This window comes from Triticum urartu, chromosome 3 (genome assembly GCF_003073215.2).
Source record: "Triticum urartu cultivar G1812 chromosome 3, Tu2.1, whole genome shotgun sequence".
Classification (NCBI taxonomy): Eukaryota; Viridiplantae; Streptophyta; class Magnoliopsida; order Poales; family Poaceae; genus Triticum; species Triticum urartu.
Genome location: NC_053024.1, coordinates 362,539,629 through 362,555,501, shown reverse-complemented (window position 1 = coordinate 362,555,501; position 15,873 = coordinate 362,539,629). Strand labels below are relative to the sequence as shown.

The window sequence follows — 15,873 nt, the reverse complement described above, 5'->3', positions numbered from 1 at the left end:
GCCGCTGCCTTAAACTAGGGCTTGGTACTTGTTTTTAAAATGGAGGCGGACAAGATGGGGCCAAAGAATGTGGCCGCGCGCTGGACGCACGACCATCGTATCCCAGAACAGATCCGGACACGACTCTATAGGCCTATCAAAGCAAAGTGGACGTTCGTTCGAGGTCGCGAGGTGGAGTTGGCCTCGTTGGGTCCATCCAATGGGCCTTCTTAGTGCGTTCTTTTTCTGGACACCTTAAATTCCACGGCCTCCTCCTGGCCTCCTCCACTTGCCCGGCGAATCTAACCTTCATCCTGCTCGTGACACCGTCGGCGGGTCGACTAGCCTCGGGTTCCTCCCACCCCAAACCCCACGAGGCTGCCGCCGCCATCTGTCGTCCATGTCGCAACCGCTCAATTCCTCCCGGGATGCTTCCAATCCCCGTAAGCCCCTTTTCTTGATTTCACCTTCCGTACCTTCTCTTGGGCGACAACTACCATACTTCAAATTTGATCTCAAGAATCTGCATAGCCATCTTAGACTAGTATAGATGGTTTCTTGTGCTACTATGAATCGCTCAGATGGCCGCATAAACCTAAGGATTTTGGAGCTATTTGCAAATCCGAATAGTGTTAGTAGTCTCAGTCAAAGGATGGCTTCATCTGAGTTGAAGTTACTCCTATATCCTTGTCACAGAAGAGAAGATACGTGAAGCTAATTTTGAGTCCAAACTGTTGACACCGTGTGGTTTTATGAAACAGCTGCTACACACAGGGTATTGATAACGAACAAGCATGGAGAGAAACTTGTGGGGCTGCTGCATCCCACGGGTTTGAACAGGATTGTAGTCTTGTGCCATGGCTTTACGGCCTCCAAGGTACATAACTATTTCGTGACCACAATAAATTCGCCTTGTCCACTTCAAGATTAGGGCCGCTAAGGCCAGGTTTCATTTTGCTTATGTGAGATGCAGCGAATTGAACCGTTGGAGTAGTAGTTTCTACTACCCTTCTACTGACGTTTAACACTTATCTTCAGAGTTCTGGCGTTATTGTTGATCTGGCAGATGCAATAATAAAACAAGGGATTAGTGTCTTTCGCTTTGACTTTAGTGGAAATGGGTAAGTTACTCATAGAATCCTGGATATGCTGTTGCTTGTATTTTCACTAAAGTTGTTGTGCTAAATGCTAGTCTAGCCTTTTCTGAAAGTCTTTATAACTGAATGAGCTCAGGTTCATGTATGACATATACTATCATTTTGATCCTCTGGTTTTATTTTATCTGTTAGACCTGCACCTTTTTCATGGACAAAAATATGGCAGAAATTCTTTTCCATTTAAATTTTACGAATTGCATTTTTGTTGTTTTAATATATATTTGTTGGTACACAATTTTTTCAATAAACTTTATTTGAAATAGGCATATGCATGGTTTCTAACCTCATTCATGTTGTCCCTTTGATCATATTGCTTTTCAGAGAGAGCGAAGGCATATTCCAGTATGGCAATTACAGGAAAGAGGCTGAAGACTTGCATTCTGTTGTCTCATATCTGTATCAGGAGAAGTATGATGTAGCAGCTGTTGTTGGTCACAGCAAAGGTTGGTGATATACATTGTTTGGTTTGTATAGTTGTGTTTATTATTGCAAGGAAATCGTTTATTTTCAGTCGGATGATAACAGCGACACATAAGTCGCCTCGTCCTAGCGACGCGTGTCCCCACGTGGACCGGCAACGCGCACGGCTTATCCCCTCCGCGTGTCCCCTGTTTTCCTCGTCTTCCACCACTCACCGCTGAAATCTTATCCGCTTGTTCAAATCCCCATCTCCTTCCGACGCAGCAACAGCAAGACACCATCGGCCACCGGCCTGTCGTCACCGGCGGCAGCCACCGCTGCAAGAGCCAACCAATCGCCACCAGCTGCTGCAATCGCTCCACTTGCTTCCTCTCTTTTCTTTCTAGACGCAAGCACATCAGCGTTGCGAGCCTGCGACCCACGATTTCACCGTCGACGAGGTACGCTGCAACATGAATCTCGCCATGGCGGCGGATCTACAGTGCAGCAAGCTGCACACAACTCGTGGAGCCGGAGCCCATCGGCGCTGCATTGGAGCTCCGCCGGAGTTGCGATGGAGCTTCGCCGGAGGCCTCGGTGTTGTGTTGGAGCTCCGTCAGGGCTGCAATGGAACTTCGCCGGAGCCGTCGGCGCTGCCTTGGAGCTCCGCCGGAGTTGCAATGGAGCTTCGCCGGAGCCATCGGTGCTGCGTTGGAGCTCCGCCGGAGTTGCAATGGAGCTTCGCCGGAGCCGTCGGCGTTGCGTTGGAGCTCCATCCGGGCTGCAATGGAAGTTGGCCGGAGTTGCAATGGAGCTTCGCCGGAGCATCGGTGCTTCGGTGGAGCTGCAATGGAGCTCGCCAGACGCCCTCGGCGCTTCGTTGGAACTCCGCCGGGGCTGCGATGGCACCGTGTTGACCGTGTCGAAGCTGTCGCGCTCGCTGCTGCTGTGGCGCTGCTGTGATCCAACGGTCACCAGCACGCTAATCCAACGGCTGAATAGGCGGCACAATAATTATTAAGTTGTTTCATTGAATTTTATCATTAGCACGTGGAAGAGCTTGTTTTGTTTTTCAGCAACTTGCACATACACTCTGCAAAAGTAAAAATGGTGGAGTCTCTTGCCTGCATATGTAGTCCATTAGTCATAACATTAAAATCTAGTTGTGACATCTCCGTAAGATTGGTTTCTGCTGGCACTATATGTATAATTAATTGGATGTCCTTGTCTGTTTTACCTATAAAACATATTCCATTTGCACATCCTGAACTTCTGCACAGTGAGACACGCACAACATATTTCATCTAGTAATTGCTTTTTGGGGTCACACTTTTTTTTTGAATGGTCAATGTGGGAAGTGGATCGTCACCTAAATATATTCAACCGATTTTGCCTAGAAGCCTCACGGCTCCATACAGGATAGGTTCAAGTGAACCAGAGTACACAGGGGGAACAAGGGGAGAAGAGACACAACCGAAACAACACACCCGCGCCTACAGCCGAACCCCAGAAACTGCCAAAGAAGAGCACACAGGGAGAAATTGGCCGCTCAACAATACCAAGCACTGTCGTTATCAGGCCCCGAGAAGCTCAAACCACTGACGACCTGAAGCCGGACGCACTACCACCACCAACCGCCATCAGAAATCTCATCGGCACAACCAGCATAGAGGGGCACTTTAACTTCCATCTTCATCTGACCAAGCAAGGCATCCTGAGAAAAGAACATCCTCTTTGCGGTTTTTGCCCAGATTTCCAGCACTCCCTGGACAGTAGCAGTAACAAAGGAGTCATCTACATTTAGCTTAGTCCAACCCTGATCAGGTTGCTCAGATATCTATCACTAGGAATACCATGAATTCCCTAAACAGTTAATCACAATACTTTTGCTGGCAGTATTTTATTCGCTCACTGCTGCATGCCAAGTATAGGGGTACGGCTCCGAGAAGCAAGGGTAGGCCGGCAATGTTTCTGGGGATGAGAGGGAGAGAAGGTTGGCCACTGGGATTAGTTTTTGCTCTCTCATTTCTTGGATAATTCATATTGGAGTACATGCCTACACAATATTTATATCCTTTTAATAGGGAAGGCTGACTTGACCCCTAAGAATAGGATCCCTAATTGCCTAATACACCACATTGTTATCTTCCTAACTAAGTCACTTCTTCCCCAACTAAATATATCTTTTATATCATTTTCCTTGTCTCCAACGGAGTTAGGGGCCAGATCATAATCCCTGAGGGCACCTACAATGCCGTTGCCTTAGCATGCCACATAGGATGATTGCTGAGTTGGAAGAGAGAAATGAAAACAAGATGCTCGAATTGTCATAGCGAAGAGATTTCTCGGTATGAAAGATATGGCATTTTTCTCCATTGTAGGGGATGTCTCATCCTAGTCAAATGTTTTCTAGTTTATTTTAATCACCATAATGTTAAGAGCATGTAAACATTAGTTGTTACAGATAAGATAATCCATTTTATGGTGTGTTTCTGTTTTCATCATATATGACATTGAGGCTTAAAAAAGGCTGCCTTATCTACCATTGTAGATGTCCTGACACTCACAGATCACACCCCTTCATTACCTGAGTGTTACCATATGTCGTTGTGCTTTTAACTCGCAAATTAGAAAATGTAGTCACTTAATTTACATTATTACTCAGGAGGAGATGTGGTTGTTCTTTATGCTTCCCTATATGACGATGTCCGTATGGTTGTTAACCTATCCGGCCGATTTTATTTGGAGAAAGGCATTGAGGAACGCCTAGGGAAAGAATTTCTTGACAGAATAAATAAGGAAGGTTACATTGATGTCACAAACAAGTCAGGTAGCAATTTTGTGTACTGTGTATATAGCTTCTCTTTCGTTGTCATATATTGACTATCCAATGGTTGCAATGTAGGAAATGTTTTATACAGGGTAACAAAAGAGAGCTTGATGGAACGACTGAACACTGACATGCGTGCAACAAGCCTCTCCATTAGCAAGGAATGCAGGTCAGGAAACTACTTGAGGAATGAACTACCTTCGTATTCCAACTACCAACTGAAACAAGGGGCACCATGGCACCGACATGACACATTTACCTTCATTTAAATAGTCATTCCCATGCATTCCCGGGATTGAAAACATTAAATATCTCGTGTTTGCAGTTGGGCATAGGTTTCATATTGTGCTAGAATAAACCCCGCGTGTTGCAGATATCAGGCAATTAATTTACTGTCTTTATTCAGCTTCTTCATAGTTCATGGTTCTGCTGATGAGATCATTCCCGTGGAAGATGCATATGAGTTTGCAAAGCATATACCGACCCACAAACTGTGTGTCGTCGAGGGAGCAGATCACTGCTTCACCAGACATCGTAAAGAACTTTCTGATGCTGTAGTGGGTTTCATTACATCCAACAAGGTACCGAAGAATGCCATTTTATATGTCGTTCTCTGCAGTATCGCTTCTGGTTTGACAGCGCCTTTAATTTCACTGCGATGATTGATTTGGCAGGCCAGTGATACCACGCTAGAAGATCAATGAATTCTGATGGATTTCTGCTGTAGGATTTTGTACAACAGTTCTGCTTTACAGAAGCTCCCCTCCGAACAACACCACAATTCTAGATCATGGTCATTCTACTTCTTAGTTCCGGGATATAATAAGCAATAAAGCATTGCAAGGCTTTAGGTTTGCGTTATTTATTAACTAAATAGTTGGAAAAGTATGCTGTAAAATATGTGGAACTATTATAGAGAGGTGTTTTGAACCTTGGGCTGTGTGGACTGAAATTTTCATTTTAAAAAAATCACATCCAAAGTGTAATAATTTCTGAAAAAAATTCCACATGTACATATGAACGTATTGATATGAGATACTAACATGCAAGCTATACAAATAGAAGACAAAATCATGGATTTTTAATAGTAAATGAATTTGTCTCTTTTTTGTAGATCGATGTTCTGCTAATATTACACATGGATGTGGTTCCAAAAAAAATGGAACTTCAAAATTTTATTTTTGATCTCTTCTTTTGAAAAGGAGCTCAAAGAGCCCTAGCTCCAAAATGCATTTTGTTGACACTTAGATTTTTGCTTGGACAAAAGCTCAATTAATATGAGTTAGTCCACAAAGCGCAGTTCATAATTTCTTACCATAGGGATCCCATGTGGTAAATTAATCTTTGATATTTATCTTGGTAAACCTTCATCTTTACTCCACGATCTATCATGATCTCAATTCTCTTATGACCAAGTATCATATTGGTCATCACATGGTATTGTTTGTTATCCATCACATGCTCTTAAGAGGCACAATGAATCCTTCACTTGAATTACTTGCTTCAACACTTGACCAACCATGACTCAACATACCCATCATGATCTCATATTTAAGCTATATATAGACTTATTGAAAGGATCGATATAGTTGACTAGAGAGGGGGGGGGGCGTTGAATAGCCAACTAACAATTTTTAGTTTTTCTTTACCAATTTAAACTTTGCATCAAAGTAGGTTGTCTAGATATGCAACTAGGTGAGCAACCTATATGATGCAACAACAATAAGTACACAAGCAAGCAAGGGATGTAACACAAGATAAGCTTGCACGAGTAAAGGGATGAGATAACCAAGAGTGGAGTCGGTGAAGACGAGGATGTGTTATCGAAGTTCCTTCCCTTTGAAAGGAAGTACGTCTTCATTGGAGCGGTGTGGAGGCACAATGCTCCCCAAGAAGCCACTAGGGCCACCGTATTCTCCTCACGCCGTCACACAATGCGAGATGTCGTGATTCCACTATTGGTGCCCTTGAAGGCGGTGACCGAACCTTTACAAACAAGGTTGGGGCAATCTCCACAACTTAATTGGAGGCTCCCAACAACACCATGAAGCTTCACCACAATGGAGTATGGCTCCGCGATGACCTCAACCGTCTAGGGTGCTCAAACACCCAAGAGTAATAAGATCCGCGAGGGATTAGTGGAGGGAATCAAATATCTCTTGGTGGATCTGTAGATCTAGGCCTTCTCAACCAATCCCTAGGAGATCAACAAGTTTGATTGGCTAGGGAGAGAGATCGGGCAAAAATGGAGTTTAGAGCAACAATGGAGCTTGGGGGGGGGGGGGAAGAGGTAAGTCAACTCGGAGAAGAAGACTCCTCTTTTATAGTGAAAGAACAAATCCAACCGTTATCCACCAACTCAGCCTGCGACGCACGGTACTACCGCACCGGAGACGCGGTACTACCGCAAGGCACTGCAGTACTACCGCCCACACAGCAGTATCCAAAACAGCCCTGATGCGATGAAGCAGAGGGCGGTAGAACCGCTGGCGCGGTACTATCGCTCCCCCTTACAGTACTAGCGCAACGCAGGGATAGTTCAGATTTGGGAAGGCACGGACATATAAAATACATCCGTGGCAACTTCCACTGAGTTTAGATCTATGCAAAAATCCGACACAGTAGTACCGGAAGCCAGGAGCAGTACTACCGCGAAGGGTGCGGGTGTAAAAAAATTACATCCGCCCCTACTTCCGCTCGTGTTGCTGAGCCAGACCTGAGGCCACGGTATTACCGGGTCAGAGAAGCGGTACTACCGCGAGCACCTGCGGTACTACCGCGCCCAAGGCCGGTACTACCGCAGGGGCCTGCGGTACTACTGCTCTGAGGAGCAGTACTACCGCATGCCCTAGTTCAGCAACACTCGAAGTCAATCATTTTGCAGAGATTCGGAGAAACGAAGAATGCTCCAAAGAGCCAAAGGAAAGGTGGTGCAAAAGGAACACATGTGTACGATTCCACCCAAACCTTTCCAACGCGGACCCCCTCTTAATAGTATGACTTTCCTACGACTCAAACCACCGAAAAGAAACGTAGAGAAACGCCATCTTCAATAGTCTTCGAGGGGCACCAGATCATCTTGTGCCTAGACATGATATATCTGAAATCTCAATGCACACGATTAGTCCGCAAAAGCATTGTCATCAATCACCAAAACTACTAAGGGATAAATATGCCCTTACAATCTCCCCCTTTTTGGTGGATTGATAACAATACGGGATTTGCACATAGGAATATAAATAAAGCATAGGCAAACCCAACATATATAAAATATAGACAGGCTCCCCTTAGATGTGTGCACTCTGGCGATGTGCTTTGGACTGCACGGTACACATACTAGTATCAACACCCCCCTATATTTTATAGACGAGACAAATCTTACAAAGGAGTAACTAATTGTAACGCCCTCGATGCGGCTATATATCCCACGTGTCGAAGCATGACTTAGAGGCATAACCGCATTGAAAGCAATGTCGCAAGTGAGGTAATCTTCACACAACCCATGTAATACATAAGGGAAAGATACTTAGTTGGCTTGCAATCGCCACTTCACACAATACATGAATAAAGCATTACATCACCCAGATACAATCAAGGTCCGACTACGAAACCAAAACAAAAGAAGACTACCCCAAATGCTACACAGATCCCTGATCGACCCCAACTGGGCTCCACTACTGATCAACTAGAACGAAACAACACAAAGGACAAGATCTTCATCGAGCTCCTCCTGAGCTTGGTTGCGTCATCTGCACGGACTCATCGGCACCTGCAAGCTGGTTTTGAAAGTATATGTGAGTCACGGGGACTCAGCAATCTCACACCCTCGCGATCAAGACTATTTAAGCTTATAGGTAAGGTAAAGGTATGAGGTGGAGTTGCAGCAAGCGACTAGCATATATGGTGGCTAACATACGCAAATGAGAGCAAGAAGAGAAGGCAAAGCACGATCGATAAAAGTATGATCAAGAAGTGATCCTAAAACAACCTACGTCAAGCATTACCCCAACACCGTGTTGTAGGATCGAAAGTATGTCTAGAGGGGGGGGGGGGGATTAGACTACTTGACCAAATAAAAACTTAACCTTTTCCCAATTTTAGTTCTTGGCAGATTTTAGCTATTTTGGGACAAGTCAAGCAATCATCACATAATTCAAGCAAGCATGCAAAGAGTATATAGGCAGCGGAAAGTAAAGCATGCAACTTGCAAGAATGTAACGGGAAGGGTTTGGAGAATTCAAACGCTATTGGAGACACGGATGTTTTTCCCGTGGTTCGGATAGGTGGTGCTATCCTACATCCACGTTGATGGAGACTTCAACCCACGAAGGGTAACGGTTGCGCGAGTCCACACAGGGCTCCACCCAAAGGGTAAGGGTTGCGCGAGTCCACACAGGGCTCCACCCACGAAGGGTCCACGAAGAAGCAACCACCCACAAAGGGTCCACGAAGAAGCAACCTTGTCTATCCCACCATGGCCATCGCCCACACAGGACTTGCCTCACTAGCGGTAGATCTTCACGAAGTAGGCGATCTCCTTGCCCTTACAAACTCCTTGGTTCAACTCCACAATCTTGTCGGAGGCTCCCAAGTGACACCTAGCCAATCTAGGAGACACCACTCTCCAAGAAGTAACAAATGGTGTGTAGGTAATGAACTCCTTGCTCTTGTGCTTCAAATGATAGTCTCCCCAACACTCAACTCTCTCTCATAGGATTTGGATTTGGTGGAAAGAAGATTTGAGTGGAAAGCAACTTGGGAAGGCTAGAGATCAAGATTCATATGGTAGGAATGGAATGTCTTGGTCTCAACGCATGAGTAGGTGGTTCTCTCTCAGAACATATGAGTTGGAATGGTGTGTGTGTTCTGATGGCTCACTCATAGTGATTTTCGGTGGGACTGACATGCAACTCGGTAGGACCGATATGGTTAGGGTTTGGGCATAACGTAATCTCGGTGAGACCGATTACACAAACTCGGTGAGACCGAATTTGGTAATTAGCTAACCAGAGAGTTGGTCAGGCAAACTCGGTGGGACCGATTTGCTCTTTCGGTGAGACCGAGTGGAACTCGGTGAGACCGAAAAGTTACAAAGGGGAAACACTGAGTTTACATTGCAATCTCGGTGGGACCGATTCGCTCTTTCGGTGAGACCGAAAAGTTACGAAAGGGAAACAGAGAGTTTGCAACCCCATCTCGGTGAGACCGAGATCCCTATCGGTAGGACCGAATTGCTAGGGTTTGGCAGTGGCTAATGACAAGTGAAACTCGGTGGCGCTGGATAGGAAGAATCGGTAGGACCGAGTTTGGCTTAGGGTTTAGGTCATATGTGGATATGGGAAAGTAGTTGAGGGTTTTGGAGCATATCACTAAGCACATGAAGCAAGAGGCTCATTAAGCAACACCTCATCCCTCCTTAATAGTATTGGCTTTTCCTAAAGACTCAATGTGATCTTGGATCACTAAAATATAAAATGAAGAGTCTTGAGCTTTTGAGCTTGAGCCAATCCTTTGTCCTTAGCATTTTGAGGGTTCCACTTTCACATCCATGCCATGCCAATCATTGAGCTTTCCTGAAATAATCATCTTGGAATAGCATTAGCTCAATGAGCTATATGTTGTTATGAATTACCAAAACCACCTAGGGATAGTTGCACTTTCAATCTCCCCCTTTTTGGTAATTGATGACAACATATAGATCAAAGCTTTGACAAATGATAATAAGCATGAAATATATCGTCGCTTTGAGAAGTATGTGATAAGTAAGAGCTCCCCCTAAATTTGTGCATATTTAAAATTTGCTTTGGACTGCAAATGCACAAGGAGTTAGAGTCATGGGTTACTCTTCCATGTCACATACATCTTGGTGGAGCGCTTAAAATGATAAGAATGAAACACATGCACTCATCACCAAGAATAATGAATGATCACACAAGATAGATAGGATAATAGCATTAAGCAAGCATTAAGTGTAGCTTATGATCAAACACATGATCATCAATGCCTCACAAATAATGATGTAGTATCTCAAGCACTCAAAAGCAAACAAGTTCGAAAAACCACCAAATAAAGCAAGAGAGAAAAGCAACACACTCTCTCTCGAAGCCTATGATCTATACATCTTCTCCCCCTTTGGCAACAAGTTACCAAAAAGTTCCTAGAAAATGCATAGCACTAGATCGACGCTCAGGCTTGATCTTCAGGTGGTGGTGGAGTCCGGATCACTCCAAGGACGAAGGCTTCGGTAGATGCTGAAGTAGACGCTGGAGTTGGAGCTGAAGTAGATGCTGGAGCCGGTGGAACTGAGGCTGTGGCTGGTGCTGAGGTGGTGGCTCTTGTGTCAGCAACTGGCACGGCAGACGACCTTGGACCTCTTGGCACTCTGGCAAAGGCATGAGTGGTAGTCCTGCCTCTCCTCTCCTGCATGTCCTCCTGGAGCTGCTCCACTGCAGACTGAACTTCCGTTACCTTGACATCCAAATCATAGAACTTCTGTTCCATGATTCTCTCTAGGCTCTGCTGATTCTGAGTGAGGGTGGCCAGACTTTGCTCAATCCTCAGCATGGATGCAATCAAGTAACCAAGCTGCTCTTGTTTAGTCTTCAGGAAATACTCAGATGCCTCCTCTTGAGTAGGCATCTTGGCAGCTTTCTCCTTCCTCGCCTTCTCCTTCTTTGCAAATGCTTGGGCAAATGATGGCTCGTTCTCAGCCATGACAACTTGATTGTCCTCGAAATCTGGACGGATGGGCAGGTGTTCCTTGTCCAATAGATATATGCCCGTGCCCATCTTGGAGTTGATGAGCTCCTGAATTTGAGGGGCGTATCCGCAACTCCTCTTCTGATCTGCTGCAGTCCTCTTGATTGTTTCCACTATGAGGCTCATCACCTTGAACTTCTGAGGCACATCAAACACATGTAGCAAGTTGATAGCATGGCCTCTGATCATCTTGTGATCTCCAAACTTGGGCAGTAAGGTGTGCCTTAGTATCCAATTGATCGTAGGCAGTCCTGACAGAAGGTAATGCACAGACCCAAATTTGAAGGTATCAAGTGCTTCATTTGGGATCTCCTTGTACATATTTGACATTGAGTTGTGGTCCATCTTCTTCTTGGCATAGATATCCAAGTCATCATCTTGCTCCTCTGGGGCATTAATGATCTGTGCCCACTCAGCAACTGTGGATTGGTACCTTGTACCCTCAGACATCCATGTGATCCTCCCATCTGGATAAAAGTGAGCTGTGGAGTAGAACTGCATGATGAGTTCCTCGTTCCACTTTGTGAGCTTTTGCCCAACAAAGTCAGCTACTCCACAAGCTATGAAGCTGTCTTGCACTCCAGGATAGTGCTCCTCATTGTCCTTGATGTATGTCCAATCAACCCATCGCATATCACAGACAATGGGCTTCTTATCTAGCAGCACTGTCTCATAAAAATCCTGCTGCTCCTTGATGTGAAACCTGTAGTCCACGGCAGTCCTTCTCCTTGAAGCATACGGGTCTGCTTCTCTCCATTTCCTTAGCCCTGAATCTCTCCTGAGCTTCATGTCCTCAGCCACAGGATGAGCATCGTTGTGGTCTGGGATCTTGGGCTTTAGCTTTCTCAGGACATTCTCTTCCTCTTCTTCAGCAACAGTCTCAGGCACTGGGGCCTTGTTCTTCTCAGCTGCAGGAATGCTCTGTGTGTTCCTCTTGGGCTTTGGCTTTGGAGCTGACTTGGCCTTGGAAGCAGCTCCCCCTGATTTTATGGCATCTCCCATTAGCTTGGGTGCCTTGGGCGCTGGTGCAGCTGCCTCTTCTTCTTCTTCCTCTTCCATGATGGAAGCTTTGCCAAGCACTCTAGCCACAGTCTTCTTCACCCTTTCCTTCCTTTTCTTGTCCTCAGCTGCAACTGGCTCTATGGGCTTCTCAGTTGACATTCTGGCCTTTGACATTGGCTGCCTGCCTGCTGGCCTTTTGATTTTCAGACCTGGCTTAGTGCCTTGAGCTGGCTCAACTCTCTTGGAAGTGGCCTCTTCCTATGCCACATAGTCCTCATCTTCGGAATCTGAAGTCCTCTTCTTCCTTTGTCTCGTGGCAGCCTTTGGCAAATTGCTAGGAGTGCTCCTGCTGCCTTCATCAGATGAACTGGAGGGACTAGTGCCCTCACTCATCACCACTTGCTGCTCTGACATATTTTGGCTATCACTTTGATCAGACATGTTGCAAACTGACTGCTGACCCTGTGAATAGATTATAGATGAGATAGAAAAGATGAGCATCACAAAATGCAGAGATTTTTGCAAAAGAATGATCCAAAAACTTAGTTTTAGTTTCCCACTGAAATCATCTCGGATCTACCGATTTTCAAACTCGGTGATACCGAAGCAGTTTTGGAACCTAAACTAGTGAACTCGGTAGGACCGAGTCACAGTTCGGTGGCACCGAGACTGCTAGGGTTTCACAGAGTTCCAAAATCGGTCACACCGATAAGTAATTCTCGGTCAGACCGAGTCTCACTTGTGCAATGGCAAGAGCCAAATCGGTGGGACCGAGTTTTTCAACTCGGTGGGTCCGAGATGGTTTTGGCGGAAACCTAAACCTAGAATTTTCGAATCAAACCTAATCTATGAGCGTTTTGACTGGATAGGAGTGTTTCAATCGTGGCTAGAATCAATATGATCACAATGTGCTAGGAATCAGATTGGGGAATAGCACAAAGATCAAGTCCATACCCTAGTTCGGCGGGGACTTGCTACGGCGGCAACGGCGGGGCAGAATTCCCGTTGACGGTGACGGAGACCAGTGACTGGAGGCGGCTGGCGGCGAGAAGACGATCCGGAGACCACGAGGGCAGAGCAGGCTATCGCGCGGGCGAAGGGGTTTGGAGAAATTTCCAAATTTTGCCCGTGACTATATATAGCCCGACCCTGTCGGTGTGACCGAGTGGAACAACTCGGTGGCACCGAGATTCATAACTGCAAGCAGTTACTGAAACTCGGTGTGACCGAAAGGTTCAAATCGGTTGCACCGAGATCGAAAACCTAGATCAGCTTAATGATCTCGGTAGGACCGAAAGTGGAGTATCGGTCAGACCGAGAATCATAAAGAGGTTTTGGAAGTTTAAGTCTATGACGAATCGGGGACTCCGAGCACTCCTCACACAGAGTGGTTCGAATCTGACTTGATTAAATTTTGTGATGCAACATGAATAGAGTTTGAGACGAGAAAAGCATAGATAGCTAGAGGAGGTTCTTAGGCATTCTTGTCCATCCACTTGGCAAAAAGAAATGAAGCCAAACAATCCAAACAACAAGTGGATGTCCTCGAATGAGTAAAATATGCAACTAGCATGCTCACACAATAAGATGGCAAATGAAATATGTGACAAGGCATGCACAACCAATTCTAGCATCTATCAAGCAATTTGCGATGACTAGGTCATCTATATATGAGTATATTGACTTAGGAGTCAAGTGAGATCACTTGATCATAGGTCATACTCATTGTTTAAGCTCAAGTGGGGTTACCACTTTTACATAAAGCATTGTTTTGTTCACATCTTTAGAGTTGCTTTAGCTCAAGTCTTAGAGTAAAGCTCCCCCTAGATGTGATATCCCCCCTAAGAGGGATGAACTAACCTTGGGTTTTGTCGATGATGACTTCATGTAGATATTGAAGATGTGGATGCTCAATGTTGATGTAGATCTCTTGGAGCTATCCATTTGAGTGAATTGCACTTTCAATACCTACATGGGTTAGTCCCACAAGGAACAAACAAGGATATCCATAGACATAGAGTGATGCACACAAAGATGATGTCCATGAAAACTTTTAGATTACCTTGTCCCTTGTCTTACCAACAAGAGGGTTTGTGACTCCTTGAACTAGTGCAAGATGTGGAAGTTGATTGCACTTGTTCTTGCCAAAATGATAAGAGTGAAGTATGTTGGCGGAGTCACCCTCAAGAACTCTCTAGTTCTTCTTCTTTTGGATCCACATCATCTTGATGGGAATCCTTGGAGTTGTAGTCGTACTTGATGAAGTGGAACTTGAAGTAGTCTTGGGAATCCACTTGACTAAGGTCTTTGGAGCTTCTTCAAATGCATCAATTTCCTCTTGAAGCTTGTCTTTGCCTTTTTGCTTGTAGTCTTGTGGTGGAAGATCATCTTGAGCTTGTGTCCCCTTGAAAGAAGTATACTTCTCTTGTTGAGGGACAAACTTTGTCTTGGGGTATTGATCTTCTTCCCACTCAACTCCATTGGCATTGAACTTTCGTTCAAAACCAACACCTTGATTCTTCCGGTGCATTCCTTGCTTGCGCACAATTTCCTCGAATTGCTTACTCCCGGCAAGGCTTTTGTACACTCCTTTCTCTATAATTCCCTTCAATAAGCTATTTTCTTGCTCAAGTGTAACTTGGCTAAGAGAATCATTAGTGGAATCAAGAGAACTACTAGAAGCAACAATATTGGATTTAGCATGATCATTGTTACTGCTAGAGGAAGAATCTTTCTTGTTACTAGACTTGACTTGAGGCATGTAAGTGGATAAGAGTAAACGCTTGGCAATGTAAGAAGAACTTTTCTTGCGGAGATCATCATTGATTGCTTTTAAGAATTCATGCTCTTGCTCAAGATTGAGCTTTTCAAAGTGTAATTTCTCATGAGCTCTTAAAAGTTCTCGATAATCTTCGAAGATGGTTTCATGAGCTAACTTAAGAGTGTTTAGTTCTTTAGTTAGGGCCTCAATCTTCTCCTTATCATTGTCATTCGTTTTATCTTGATTAGCATGTTTAATTAACATTTCATCATAGTATTCATCACTAGAGTTGTCAACAAGCAAATCATCACCTAACAAGTCATCCTCATCACTATTGAAATCAACATACTCGGGGTGTGTTACCTTAGGACCTTTGGCCATGAAGCATCTTCCAATTCCTTCATTTGGTGAGTCAAATATGTCGTAGGAGTTGGTTGACACAAGTGCTAGACCGGCAACACCTTCATCTTGAGTATCTTCGGAGTCGGAGTGATAACTTCTCTCGGAGTGGCTGTCGGAGTCGGAGCCGGATACCCATTCACCAACATGAGCTTGATGTCTTCGTCTTGTGTAGCTCCTTGATGATTTTTCCTTCCTTTCGGAATCCTTGCTTCTCCGTGAGTATCTTCGTTCATAACGATCATCTCTACTCCTTCTCTCTCTTGGTGGTGATCCTTTGCTTCTTCTTTTTGGAGAATCTTCTCTTCTCTTGTAGGGAGCCGTACACTCATTGGAATAGTGTCCGGGTCTTCCACAATTGTAGCAGTTTCGCTCTCGACTAGAAGATCTTTTGTCATTGTAGGACCTTGACTTGGAGCTTCTATCTTTGCTTCTACTCTTGTAGAACTTGTTGAAGTTCTTCACCATTAAGCTCAATTCTTCATTGAAGTCTTGTTTCTCACTTGATGATGTAGGGGCTTCACATGAGGCTTTATAGGCACCACTTGATTTGTTGTGAAGTTCCTCTTTATCCTTAAGTGACATCT

General features: G+C 44.9%; 1 protein-coding gene across 2 annotated transcripts; it reads left to right on the top strand.

The window, feature by feature from the left end:
* The first annotated feature begins 229 nt into the window (after positions 1 to 229).
* Positions 230 to 5,436, top strand: LOC125543995. 2 transcript variants are annotated; one of them, XM_048707514.1, is made up of 8 exons: positions 231 to 422; positions 741 to 856; positions 1,018 to 1,100; positions 1,458 to 1,579; positions 4,201 to 4,365; positions 4,441 to 4,534; positions 4,772 to 4,946; positions 5,040 to 5,436. In XM_048707514.1, the coding sequence occupies exons 1-8, from the start codon at positions 380 to 382 to the stop codon at positions 5,067 to 5,069; spliced, it is 828 nt and encodes a 275-aa protein (XP_048563471.1). In that variant the 5' UTR covers positions 231 to 379; the 3' UTR covers positions 5,070 to 5,436. The 2 variants fall into 2 exon arrangements, with proteins under 2 accessions (XP_048563472.1, XP_048563471.1); XM_048707515.1 differs by lacking the exon at positions 4,201 to 4,365 and having other exon boundaries at positions 230 to 422.
* The last annotated feature ends 10,437 nt before the right edge of the window (positions 5,437 to 15,873 follow it).